This window comes from Gadus morhua, chromosome 14 (genome assembly GCF_902167405.1).
Source record: "Gadus morhua chromosome 14, gadMor3.0, whole genome shotgun sequence".
Classification (NCBI taxonomy): domain Eukaryota; kingdom Metazoa; phylum Chordata; class Actinopteri; order Gadiformes; family Gadidae; genus Gadus; species Gadus morhua.
This window is the reverse complement of record NC_044061.1, coordinates 1,557,964-1,571,089: the sequence shown is the minus strand read 5'-3', so window position 1 is coordinate 1,571,089 and position 13,126 is coordinate 1,557,964. Positions and strand designations below refer to the sequence as shown.

At 47.5% G+C, this 13,126-nt stretch overlaps 2 protein-coding genes across 3 annotated transcripts; both read right to left on the bottom strand.

The window, feature by feature from the left end:
* Positions 1 to 1,847: 1,847 nt before the first annotated feature.
* Positions 1,848 to 7,064, bottom strand: LOC115558878 (kinesin-like protein KIF26B). The gene is made up of 3 exons (XM_030377409.1): positions 5,468 to 7,064; positions 2,827 to 3,216; positions 1,848 to 2,060 (listed from the first exon to the last, which is right to left on the bottom strand). The coding sequence occupies exons 1-3, from the start codon at positions 5,522 to 5,524 to the stop codon at positions 1,848 to 1,850; spliced, it is 660 nt and encodes a 219-aa protein (XP_030233269.1). The 5' UTR covers positions 5,525 to 7,064.
* Positions 7,065 to 10,558: 3,494 nt separating this feature from the next.
* On the bottom strand, positions 10,559 to 13,126 carry LOC115559200 (membrane-spanning 4-domains subfamily A member 4D-like). 2 transcript variants are annotated; one of them, XR_003979451.1, is made up of 6 exons: positions 12,720 to 13,126; positions 12,320 to 12,442; positions 11,901 to 11,957; positions 11,620 to 11,742; positions 11,353 to 11,454; positions 10,559 to 10,958 (listed from the first exon to the last, which is right to left on the bottom strand). XR_003979451.1 is itself a non-coding variant. In XM_030377974.1 (6 exons), the coding sequence occupies exons 1-6, from the start codon at positions 12,864 to 12,866 to the stop codon at positions 10,932 to 10,934; spliced, it is 564 nt and encodes a 187-aa protein (XP_030233834.1). In that variant the 5' UTR covers positions 12,867 to 13,126; the 3' UTR covers positions 10,559 to 10,931. The 2 variants fall into 2 exon arrangements, 1 of the variants encoding a protein (XP_030233834.1); XM_030377974.1 differs by having other exon boundaries at positions 12,335 to 12,442.

Genomic DNA, 13,126 nt, shown 5'->3' with positions numbered 1-13,126 from the left:
AAGGGTCGGTGTTTGCTGTACGACTCTGCCCTCTTAAAGGACGCCAGAGCCACTGAATATGCTAATAATCCCAACCCTAGAAGCTGCCAAATCTCTGAGCAAAACCCAGAGACTTCTGCATCAATCCTCAATAAAGTCTGGAGTCAATTGTTCACGACGTACGAGGTACGGATCAGTGACACCAGCGAGACACCAGCCCGATCTCTGAGGACTAAGTCATGGTCCGTGGCTCCAGCTGTGATGGCCGACGTGTGCAGCCCTCTCCAGACCATGGAGGGATGCAGATATTCTGTGGATTTAAACGTTGACTTCCACTTGGTAAGATAAGCAGAGGATCTACATGTATGTCCCCGAGGCGGGGACATACATGTAGATCCTCTGCTTATCTTCTGAAGCCCATCGCGACACTAGGATGGAGTTGGAATCATGTCGATTCGTCCCTTCATAAACTTTGGTTTTACAGCCCAAACCTGAAGCGCAGTCTGTCCACGGTTGTTTTTGGTATTTTTCTGAGCTGCGCAAAACAAGAAGCCACTTCCTGACGGCTAGCTCCGGTTAGTGTGAGGGGATCCTGGGACTACAGAGGACAGCAGCTACCCAGCAGGCAGTAAGCAGCCAGTAAGCAGGCAGTAAGCATGCAGTAAGCAGGCAGTAAGTGGGCAGTGAGCGGGCAGTAAGCGGGCAGTAAGCGGGCAGTAAGCAGGCAGTGAGCGGGCAGTGAGCGGGCAGTAAGCAGGCAGTAAGCGGGCAGTGAGCAGTTGGCCGCGGTCCTCCAGAGCTGACGATCTGATGCTGGCAGCGGCCTCGTTCGGCCGGCTGATCAAGGTCACAGCCTTCAATGTTTTATGAAGATTCTTTATTAATAAAACAAAACCAGGATCTATTCATCCGTCATTCCGACCTCGCAATAAAGCCAAAGAATATAATATGATATTGTTTATATAAAATGCAAGACAAGTCTTGGTTCCTCTGAATGTCATTCAAGCAGATTGACTTCAAAATACATTTATAGCTGGACACGTCCCTGCACACTCACACAGACACACACAAACACAGGAATACACACAATGATGCACACATTTTAACACAGCTATACACACGCGTCCTCACAAACGCACACACAGACACACACACACACACACACACACACACAATGATGCACACATATTCCCTCAACTAAACACGCACACACACACAGACCCTTTCTCACACACACGCACACACAAACACACATTCTCACACACACATGGAGCCTTGCAGTGAATATACTGTAGAAAATGAGTCCCCATTTGCAGCGTTACGACCTGACGCCCCACATAAAGCTTTGGCTCAGATACGTAATCGTTTCTCAAACACACACACACACACACACACACACACACACACACACACATCCACACACTACCACACACATACGCACACACACAGCCCACTTGAAGATACAAACACATCCACGCATGCGGCTGATTAAGTCACCACCCACCCTGTTCTCTTCCTCTCCAGTTTGCACGAAGTGCAACGATACAAATAACTTTTTAATTAGCCGTCCAGACCGTCCAGATCCATTAACCTCACGGAACAAGTCTCTTTGTTCTGCAGCGAGTTAGGACTCTCTCTCCCACTGTCTCTAGAGCCGTCTCTCTCCTGGACCCCTCTCTCCTCTGGTACTGTCTCTCTCCTGGACCCCTCTCTCCTCTGGTACTGTCTCTCTCCTGAACCCCTCTCTCCTCTGGTACTGTCTCTCTCCTGGACCCCTCTCTCCTCTGGTACTGTCTCTCTCCTGAACCCCTCTATTACCCACTACCTCTAGAGCCGTCTCTCTTCTGGACCCCTCCAGGAGAGAGACGCTACAGGCTGAGGACCTCCAGGCTGAGGACCTCCAGGCTGAGGAGCTCCAGGCTGAGGACCTCCAGGCTGAGGACCTCCAGGCTGAGGAGCTCCAGGCTGAGGAGCTCCAGGCTGAGGACCTCCAGGCTGAGGACCTCCAGGCTCAGTACAGCCCCGACCACGCATGGCGCTACAGGACAGAACCCGGTGTGGAGCGTCTCTCTGGAGACCCTCTGCAGCCGTTGGCGGACCACTGAAGTCGATCTCAAATGTCGGATTCAAAGAGAAAATCAACCCGGTCGAAAACAATTAAGGCTGTTTGAGAAGGCTGGGTCCTCTATTAATATATTATTGACATTCAGACCGGCTCAATTAAAGCAGACGCTGCCCTAGACAGCTCTCACACTAATGGCCCCACATGCTAATCCCTGCCTTTCCATTGGTCCAGAAGAGCCTTGTTCGTCTTCTGACACTATTGATATTGATTTGATTGGCTCCCAGCGAGGGGGAAAGACACCAAATGGCAAAGAAAATTGGGAAAAGGAAAACAATCGATCCATCTCAGGAATACAATACGCCATTACTGGGCGCTATACATCATGTTAGCTGACGGAACGGAGGCCCGCGTGAACCAGATCATCTGTTTGTAAATCAAAAGCGTTCATCAACAGCCAATCACAGCCCTCCTGCGTACGGAGGTCTCTGACCAGGTAAATGATCTTCAGTGTGCTTCACTAATTCAGCCTCGAGGTAATCTATATCGTCTCTGGTCCCACTGAAACCATCACACACATTGGACACACACACACACACACACACACACACACACACACACACACACACACACACACACACACACACACACACACACACACACGATCGAAGACACACACGCACAAACAAACACACAAAAACACACACACACACACACACACACACACACACACAACCATAAACCCATGAGGCCCCCCCCCCCCCCCCCCCAGGCGGCGGCGGTACCTTGCTGGAGCAGGGTCCGGGGATCAGCAGTGTGAGCGCCTGTCCCTTCAGCTCCTCCAGCCGCGCGTTGCAGTCCTCACACCAGCCGCCGCGCTCGCTCCCGGGGGAGCTGCCGCTGCCCGAGGCCGGGGAGCCCGTCCCGAAGCCCGGGGAGCCGCCCAGGGACCCCGGGGAGCCCGTCCCGATCCCGGGGGACACCGTCCCCGGGGAGCCGGAGAAGGAGCCGGGGGACGAGGTGCCCGAGCCGGGGGAGGGCGTGCCCGTGGAGCTGGGCATGGACCCGGCGCCCTCCGGGGCGGGCCGGGCCGCGCCCCGGGACTCCTCGTACGCCCGGCGGTACCAGGTCTCCGGGGAGAAGGACGCCGATTTGGTCGGGGAGGTGTCGGGCCCCTGAGGGACACAGGGTGTTGGTTAGGGGCCGCACGGCGCTGCTAGGTCGGTCTACGGGACAGCCCCGCCGACGGCGCCATGTGGTGGGCTGCATCACATGACCCCCGTGTGGGAACCACGTCTAGTGGTCACCTGAGGAACGAGGAAGACCTGGGAGGACGTGGCCTTCATGCTGATGTATTCACCCCGTCACTCACCCTTCACACTCCCTTCACTCACCCTTCACTCACCCCTTCACTCACCCTTCACTCACCCCTTCACTCACCCCTTCACTCACCCTTCACTCACCCCTTCACTCACCCCTTCACTCACCCCCTCACTCACCCCTTCACTCACCCCCTCACTCACCCCTTCACTCACCCCTTCACTCACCCTTCACTCACCCTTCACACACCCTTCACTCACCCCTTCACTCACCCCTTCACTCACCCCTTCACACACCCTTCACTCACCCCTTCACTCACCCCTTCACTCACCCCTTCACTCACCCTTCACTCACCCCTTCACTCACCCCTTCACTCACCCCCTCACTCACCCCTTCACTCACCCTTCACTCACCCTTCACTCACCCCTTCACTCACCCTTCACTCACCCCTTCACTCACCCCTTCACTCACCCTTCACTCACCCCTTCACTCACCCCTCACTCACCCCTTCACTCACCCCCTCACTCACCCCTTCACTCACCCTTCACTCACCCCTTCACTCACCCTTCACTCACCCCTTCACTCACCCCTCACTCACCCCTTCACTCACCCCTCACTCACCCCTTCACTCACCCCTTCGGAGCGCCTCAGAGAAGGGTGACTCTTACTGTTACAGGTTAGTAACGCTGGAGCAGGGAGCCAGTGAACCAGTCACCCAGTGAACCAGTCACCCAGTGAACCACCCACTCAATGAACCAGTCACCCAGTGAACCACCCACTCAATGAACCAGTCACCCAGTGAACCAGTCACCCAGTGAACCCCCACACCCAGTGAACCAGTCATGCAGTGAACCACCCACTCAATGAACCAGTCACCCAGTGAACCACCCACTCAATGAACCAGTCACCCAGTAAACCACCCACTCAATGAACCAGTCACCCAGTGAACCCCGGCACCCAGTGAACCAGTCACCCAGTGAACCCCGGCACCCAGTGAACCAGTCACCCAGTGAACCCCCACACCCAGTGAACCAGTCATGCAGTGAACCACCCACTCAATGAACCAGTCACCCAGTGAACCCCCACACCCAGTGAACCAGTCATGCAGTGAACCACCCACTCAATGAACCAGTCACCCAGTGAACCACCCACTCAATGAACCAGTCACCCAGTGAACCACCCACTCAATGAACCAGTCACCAAGTGAACCCCCACACCCAGTGAACCAGTCATCCAGTGAACCACCCACCCAGTGAACCAGTCATCCAGTGAACCAGTCACCCAGTGAACCACCCACCCAGTGAACCAGTCATCCAGTGAACCACCCACTCAATGAACCAGTCACCCAGTGAACCACCCACTCAATGAACCAGTCACCCAGTGAACCCCCACACCCAGTGAACCAGTCACCCAGTGAACCACCCACCCAGTGAACCAGTCATCCAGTGAACCAGTCACCCAGTGAACCACCCACTCAATGAACCCTCCACCCAGTGAACCAGCCACCCAGTGAACCAGCCACCAAGTGAACCACCCACCCAGAGAACCAGTCACCCAGTGAACCACCAACTCAATGAACCAGTCACCCAGTGAACCACCCACTCAATGAACCAGTCACCCAGTGAACCACCCATTCAATGATCCAGTCACCCAGTGAACCAGTCACCCAGTGAACCACCCACCCGTAGCCCGGTGCCCATGAGCCGGGGTGGGGGGTGAGGAGGGTGAGACTGAACCCCTACCCCTTAGTGACAGAACAACTACCCCTTACCTTAGTGACTTAACGCCTACCCCTTACTGACTGAACACCTACCCCTTAGTGACTGAAACCCTAACCCTTACCTAGGAGACTGAACACCTACCCCTTACCTTAGGGACGGAACCCCTACCCCTTACCTTAGTGACTGAACCCCTAACCCTTAGTGACTGAACACCTACCCCTTACCTTAGTGACTGAACCCCTAACCATTAGTGACAGAACAACTACCCCTTACCTTAGTGACTGAACCCCTACCCCTTACCTTAGTGACTGAACCCCTACCCCTTACCTTAGAGACTGAACCCCTACCCCTTACCTTAGTTACCTAACCCTGACTGAACACCTACCCCGTATCTCCTGCTCCGGTTCACGGACCTCTCCTTGGTCCCCGTTAGCGACGTCATGCTGGGCTGGAGAGGGAGAGGAACAAACGTCCGCCTCTTTACATCAAACTACAGACCAGCGGGTCGAAGTCAGTGATCTCCAGACCAGCTCTCCGCTCCTCGGATCTCCAGGTGGAATTTCACGCGAATTTCAAATCCACGTGTAAAACGTAAAAAAAATATTCCATCATCCCGCCGTCTGGGAACGAAGAAGAGGAACACGGGAATCCAACCGGTGTGTCTAAGCTCAATCTCCTCCCGTACTGGATACCTTCGTGCACCGTTCTTCAGAGGGTAGAGAACGTTCTCTGCTGTGGTTCTCGGTTCCTCTAGCAGAGCAGAGCGCGTCGGTCTCCAAACCCTGGACCACCCCTCGGTCACACCGCCCCACTGCGCAGGTAAACCCAACCCGACGCGTCCATGGCGCAGACAGCGCAGACCTCAACTCCTCAGTGACACCGAGGAGAACGAGACTCCGACCCGACTCGAGACGCGGAGGAACTGACGCGTAATGGGAAGAGGAACGGCCGTGCCAACTTCTGTGGTGTGACGCGCATGTCCAGTGAGATGCTCCGTCGCGCTGCTTCACCGGAACAGGAGTGGGCTGGAGTGGAGAGGAGAGCGAGGAGATGAGGGGGGGGGGCACACATCTGGGCGTGGGCGGGGTCTCTCAGCCCCCCTGCTGGTAGACCGGCCAGGGCCCAACGAGGATTCGAGGTCCGAAGGCTGAACGCAGCAGAATGGACTTTACGCGCAGATGTGAGTTCTGTAACGTGGAAGGGCTTTCTGCTTCTCTCGGACGCAGATCGTACCGCCTGTGTTCCATTATTAATGGTGTGCAATTGGGCAGGGCTGATAAATCCTGCATGCATGCTGGAATGTGAGATATTGCGTTATGAACCCAGATCAGTGAATTCCTGCGGGCATCTCCATGGACCGCAGGGACCCAAATGTAAAGGACTCCATCAGCTGGAAGTTAAAGTAAAGTCTATCATTAGCCTACATATCTGTTCAAATCCATTCACTATAACAGCAATGCCATATTAGATATTTGTTAGGTTTTGGGGGGTAAAGTATTCAGTGTAATTTAAAATAAATCAGAAACGAAATGTTTCTGGATCCATTCCTGGATGGATTAATTTGATGTTCTATTGGGGGCATTAGCCAACAGATCACCGTAAACCATAGAGGCTAGATGGACTCCGGAGTTCAGCAGGCTATGAAATGTAGGGCCATCGACTGCTTGTGGTTTACCGCATTACCACAACACTTATTGTGGTACCACACTGCCCTCTGCTGGCGCGTCTTATGCATAGCAAGTGGGCAAGTACGCAAGTAACTATCCATCCTCCGCGTTTTGGAAGATGATGGAACATCTAAGTCGATGTCATTTCCCCAAATCTCCCCACAAATCAATGATTCGGGAACTGGCAATAGTTACATTTTGAGAAAACGAGGTTTTCACCCTGGCCTGCAGGTGGCGCCCCTGAGCGTTTTGAGCCGATCTTCAATGATTACGGGGTAGACAGAAGTGGTCCTTAAGATAATACCTGCATCTTCAGTAGGGAAAGTCAGGGTCATAAATGATTTCCTAGTGTATTTTAATTATCATGAACGGTAGTAAATATATAAAATCTTTAAATTAATGTAATGAAAAGGGCGTATATAATATGATCGAAGACAACTGATGAATATTCATGTGCAGCAATACAATTTTCATAAATGGAAAAATAAACTTCTGATTCAAACTAAAAGGTAATCAAAAAACACAAACAGATGCAACAATTGTACATAAGATATATATGTAAAAAATATTCTGGAAACACAACAATCATTTACATCAAGGTTACAATATCTCTGCAATATCAAAGTAAACAAAAAAAAGTTCGATCTTAGGACCCTCTTTATTCAACATCTACATGCTCCCACTAGGGCAAATCATGCAAAATAACAATATTGACCATCATTGCTATGCTGATGACACGCAAATCTATGTATTGCTATCACCAAATGACTATCGGCCCATAGATCTGCTGTGCCAGTGCATTGAGCAAGTGAAGGAATGGATGTGCCGAAATTTCCTTCAACTAAATGAGGACAAAACAGAGATAATTGTATTTGGTTCTAAAACGGAAAGGCTTAAAGTAACCCAACACCTTCACTCTCTGTCCCTGAAAACCTCAATCAAAGCCAGAAATCTAGGGGTTATCATGGATTCAGATTTACATTTTGACAGTCACATCAAATCAGTTACAAAATCGGCATATTATCACCTTAAAAATGTAGCAAGACTTAGAGGGCTCATGTCCACCGAAGACTTACAAAAACTTGTACATGCCTTTATCACTAGTAAGCTTGATTACTGCAACGATCTCCTCACAGGTCTTCCAAAACAAACTCTGAGGAAGCTTCAGCTTGTTCAGAATGCTGCTGCTAGAGTTCTAACAAAGACCAAAAAATTTGATCATATTACACCAATTCTGAAATCGTTACATTGGCTTCCTGTAGGTCAGAGAATTGATTTTAAAATCATGTTGCTAACCTATAAATCCCTACATGGTTTAGGCCCAAAATATTTAACTGATATGCTTCCACTACATCAGCCTTCTAGACCACTAAGATCCTCTGAGACCAATCTGTTAATTATCCCCAGAGTAAACACAAAACATGGGAAAGCAGGATTTAGTTACTATGCAACAAATAGCTGGAATAAACTCCCAGAGGATTTAAGACTTGCCCCAACTCTGAGCACCTTTAAAACAAGACTGAAGACTTTTATGTTTGCTATAGCTTTCTGCTAAAATCTTAAATACATTGCACTTTCTAAAAAGCTTTTTTAACTTTGCCTTTATTTTCTATTTTAATACTAAAATGCCTTTTTCTATTTTAACCATTTCTTTGCTTATGTTTTTCTTTTACTTATCTATTATTTTATTTTATTGTATGACAATGTTTACATGTGAAGCACTTTGAGTCTGCCTTGTGTATGAAAAGTGCTATATAAATAAAGTTGCCTTGCCTTGCCTTGCCTAAATCGCCTTAGAAAGATATCAGTAGATGAAAAAGGTGTACAAAGAAATATTTATAAAATACAACTTTTGGTGTGAATTCTGAAGATAGAAGAGGCTCATCTTTTGTTTTGTCCACTTTAGAACGAGGTGTACCTCTTAGATTCCTGGGTTTTCTTTCGACGGCTGAAATAAAAAGAGAAGAGTGAGACGCAGAAACAGAGAGGAAACAGCGGAGGAGAACATTAGAACGACTCCTATTGGCTGCCACCACATCATCTATTCATCCACAGAGATCATGGCTACATGAGGCTCATCAAAGTTCGATTTTCTTTATATTGGAGAGGCATGAGTGACAGCATAACAGCCACAGTCGGTTTATCCATCTCCTTACCAAACAACGCTTGCATCTCTCATTCAATTTACAATGTAAGGGTGATTCATATAACAATTACCCCAATGAATGCAATACCTCTGAGTCAAACTTAAAGAACCGCTTCCAAAATGACACAACCACTGCGGTTCCTCTCAGTGGACCGTTGGCTTGTAGATCGATTGACCAACGACAGACAGATGTGTCCCTTGCCTTTCTAGTGTTGTGTGTGCATGTATATATATATATATATATATATATATATATATATATATATATATATATATATATATATATATATATATATATATTGTGGCAACCCGGCTTGGTGAGTGACCCGCCTCCTTCCAATCAGCACACGAACTGGAGCATACTTAAAGCCAAAATGGCACTTTTATTCAATAATAAATCATATATCTACCAAAGCAAATCATATATCTACCAAAGCAAACAAAACTCAGCTTGGGAGGAATCGACAGTCTTGTTCCTCCGGGTGGAATCACATCACCCACGAGACTGGTCTCTCCCTACACGCGAACCAGGAGAGCCCTGAATGAGTGTGGAAGCATGCATTTTAAAGCATGCTTCCCCACCTGCTCCTCAGGTGCTCCGCATTTCAATGATTGGCCCCAGTGCTCTCACTGGCGCCATCTGTTGAGAATCGGTGGTACACCACCTCCACAACCTGCCCCCTTGGCCTCCAGGGGCGCTGTGCCAGAGACTGGTTGCCACAATATATATATATATATATATATATATATATATATATATATCTTTATTATTTGTATATATATGAGTATAGTATCATACGGTAGAGGATGGTCAGTGAAGGTCTCAGTGCAGCCTGTGGATCAATAACAGTGAGGGATGTGTGTGTTTTCTCGTTAAATGGTATGAATGGATTCTGTACTTTAAATGTTGAATGAGGGTCTGTAATAGAAAAAAGACAGAGAAACCAATGATATTGTTAACACAAGTCAGTCTGCTGACACAAAACTACGAATTACATGTGCAAATAACAATCATCTATCAAACGGTTGGTTATGTAATTCTGTTGCTTTTGGTTTTTCAATGCTGTCTGTTTATTAGTCTCTACCATCACTGTTTGGGACGTATCTGTTTAAACATATGCACGCAGGGTATAGAAAGGTGTTCGGGTTTGATTCCAGGGTTCAGAGTTACAGATGAAATCAATTACATTTAGCAGCGGAAGGTATCTCCTACATTCACCATTCATAAAATTGCCCCTGCGCGCTCGCGCTCAGCCGGTAGAGCCCATGGGACCTATGAGATCGAAAAATATGAATGGGTTTCAATGGAGAGAAAGTAATTATGTTCTGGTCCCAGTCTTTATACGCCCTGGATCACAACAGGGGCGATTCTAGGTTCTGACTTTTGGGGGGGCTCAACCCTAGGAAGCCACAGGTGTATATGAAGTATATAAAGTCCTGTCCAAGATTTTTTTATTCCACAACCTTCATTTTATTAATTATATGCTGTTGTATGTCTAAGCCAAAAGCTGGCAGTGTCAGCTAAATAATGCAGTTCTGAATCACTAAAGTGAGGAATGGAAAAAAGACTATTTGGATGAAGGAATAATCAATGGATGTGAACTGTAATAACAAATTTGAGGTACATTAAATTTCCTTTGTGTAAGTTTGTGTAACTCAAAAATTACCATATTTCCCCCTTTTATTTTATTTACACAGTTACTGAAACACATTGGTACAACATGTACGAGATTAATAATATGAGCAACATACCGGGAGCAATAAACTACGTTGTCTCACTTTCAGGGACCCAACGTAAAGGGAAAAAGGTAATCCAAAAACACAAACAGATGCAACAATTGTACATAAGATATATATTATAAAAAACATTCTGGAAACAACAATCATTTACATCAGGGTTACAATATCTCTGCTATATCAAAGTAAACCACATCAGAAAGATATCAGAAGATAAAAAAGGTGTACTTTTGGTGTGAAATCTGAAGATAGAAGAGGCTCATCTATTTTTTTGTCCACCTTAGAACGAGGGGTACCACTTAGATTACTGTGTTTTCTTTTGACGGCTGAAATAAAAAGAGAAGAGAGTGAGACGCAGAAACAGAGAGGAAACAGCAGAGGAGAACATTAGAACGACTCCTATTGGCTGCCACCACATCATCTATTCATCCACAGAGATCATGGCTACATGAGGCTCATCAAAGTTCGATTTTCTTTATAGGGGAGAGGCAGGAGTGACAGCATAACAGCCACAGTTGGTCGATCCATCTCCTTGCCAAACATTGCTTGCATCACTCATTCAATTTACAATGTAAGGGTGAATCATGTAACAATTACCCCAATGAATGTAATACCTCTGAGTCAAACCTAAAGAACCGCTTCCAAAATGACACAACCACTGTGGTTCCGCTCAATGGACCGTTGATCGATTGACTAACAACTGACAGATGTGTCCCTTACCTTTCTAGAGGAACACAGAGCAGCCACTGCAGAGGAAACAACCAGTATGGAGACGATGAACAGCAAGATGGACGCTGCCAGCATGAACAATTCAGTATTTCTCTGACAAAACAAAAAGAAAAGCATATTATATTACATTGTATGTTATGGATTTGAAACTATATTTTCAGTGAAAAATGATTATGGACTACATGGAGAAGATAAAAATAGCCATAATACTAGAATATAATTTCATAGCAAAACACACAATAGTTAAACATTTCTTACCAAATGTTTACAACCAAGGTGGCAGGGAGGGTACGCAAATAGTACACTAGCAAAGAAATGAAGAACACTTCCAGCGACGGTCGAGAGAGCCACCAGCACATTCATCCCCAACGCAGCGCACACCTGAAACCGTCAGGAACAACAGTTACCACTGAACCCACCCAAAGGAGATGGAATTAATGCTGAGGATTTAACACGACGAGGCCTCTAGCATACGACCACAGGGCTGAGGACTTTAGAGACAGAAAGTAAGAGTCATTTCCTGAGTGCTGTTGGCTCACCTTGGCCCTGGTGGGTTTCCTGTCAGCAGCGATGGTCAAACCCCCAGCAGGGATGTACTGTAGGGGACAACATCACCAGAACTCTTTGGTGCCACTGGTAAACAGGAAGTACTGAGCAGTGAATCAGGATGTGTGGCTCTGCTCCACACCTAGCAGGAGCTGCTCTACAGCCACACGCCAGCGGGCTTCATAGAGCAAGAGGACCAGACTATACTAACCCTGACCTATTCCTCAGTGGAGCTGGACTCACCACTTTCACCAAACTCACCACAACACTGGGAGACCAAACTCATCACAACACTGGTTGCAGATTGTACATCAATCACATTATACATGCTACCAAATAGTGCATAAGCACACACACATTATATAGGCTACTAAGGAACAGCTGTAGTTGAAATAATCCATTGAGACTTCACCTAAAGGTTACTCACGATGAAGATTCCCCAGAAGAGGATTGATGTTATGTCGAGGTCGACATCGACAGCCAGATACGTAACTGCGGTCAGTGCCATGGAGATCCCAATTACCACTTCAATCGCCTGTTGGGAGACAACAGAATCAATGTTTTTATTATCAATAATCATCACTAATATTTCTTATTTATTCTTATTGCAGCCAGTACACGTCACAGGACAGAAACATGAAACACAAGTCGCCCTAAAAGGCCCTAGTACAGCTGTGTGTGTGTGTGTGTGTGTGTGTGTGTGTGTGTGTGTGTGTGTGTGTGTGTGTGTGTGTGTGTGTGTGTGTGTGTGTGTGTGTGTGTGTGTGTGTGTGTGTGTGTGTGTGTGTGTGTGTGTGTGTGTGGTCTCTTACTCCGAGTATTGTGGGCTTCAATCGCTGGAACTTGTCGAGGCCCTCAGAGGCTGTTGGCTCATTCTTGTGAGAAGCCAATTCTTCGCCTCTCTCTCCGTTCTCCATCCTCAACTCAAGGCTTTCTCCTTCAGCAAGACTCCCAGACATTCACAATCCAACCCAAATCAACACGCTGTCGATTGTCTGGTCTAAGCGTCAAATTCAGAATACCGACTCATTAATGAAACCTCGTTGTTACCGCAGAGGTCAGTTTAAATAAGATCCACAGAGGGTGGAGGCTTAAATACATGCTTCTTCCTTAGTTGCTTCATCCACATTTGCTTAATGCTTATGCGATTGCCTAATAAAGGATTTTACATGTTGAGGTAATATAGGCCTACTGGTAAACACGTCTTCCTACGTGTGGT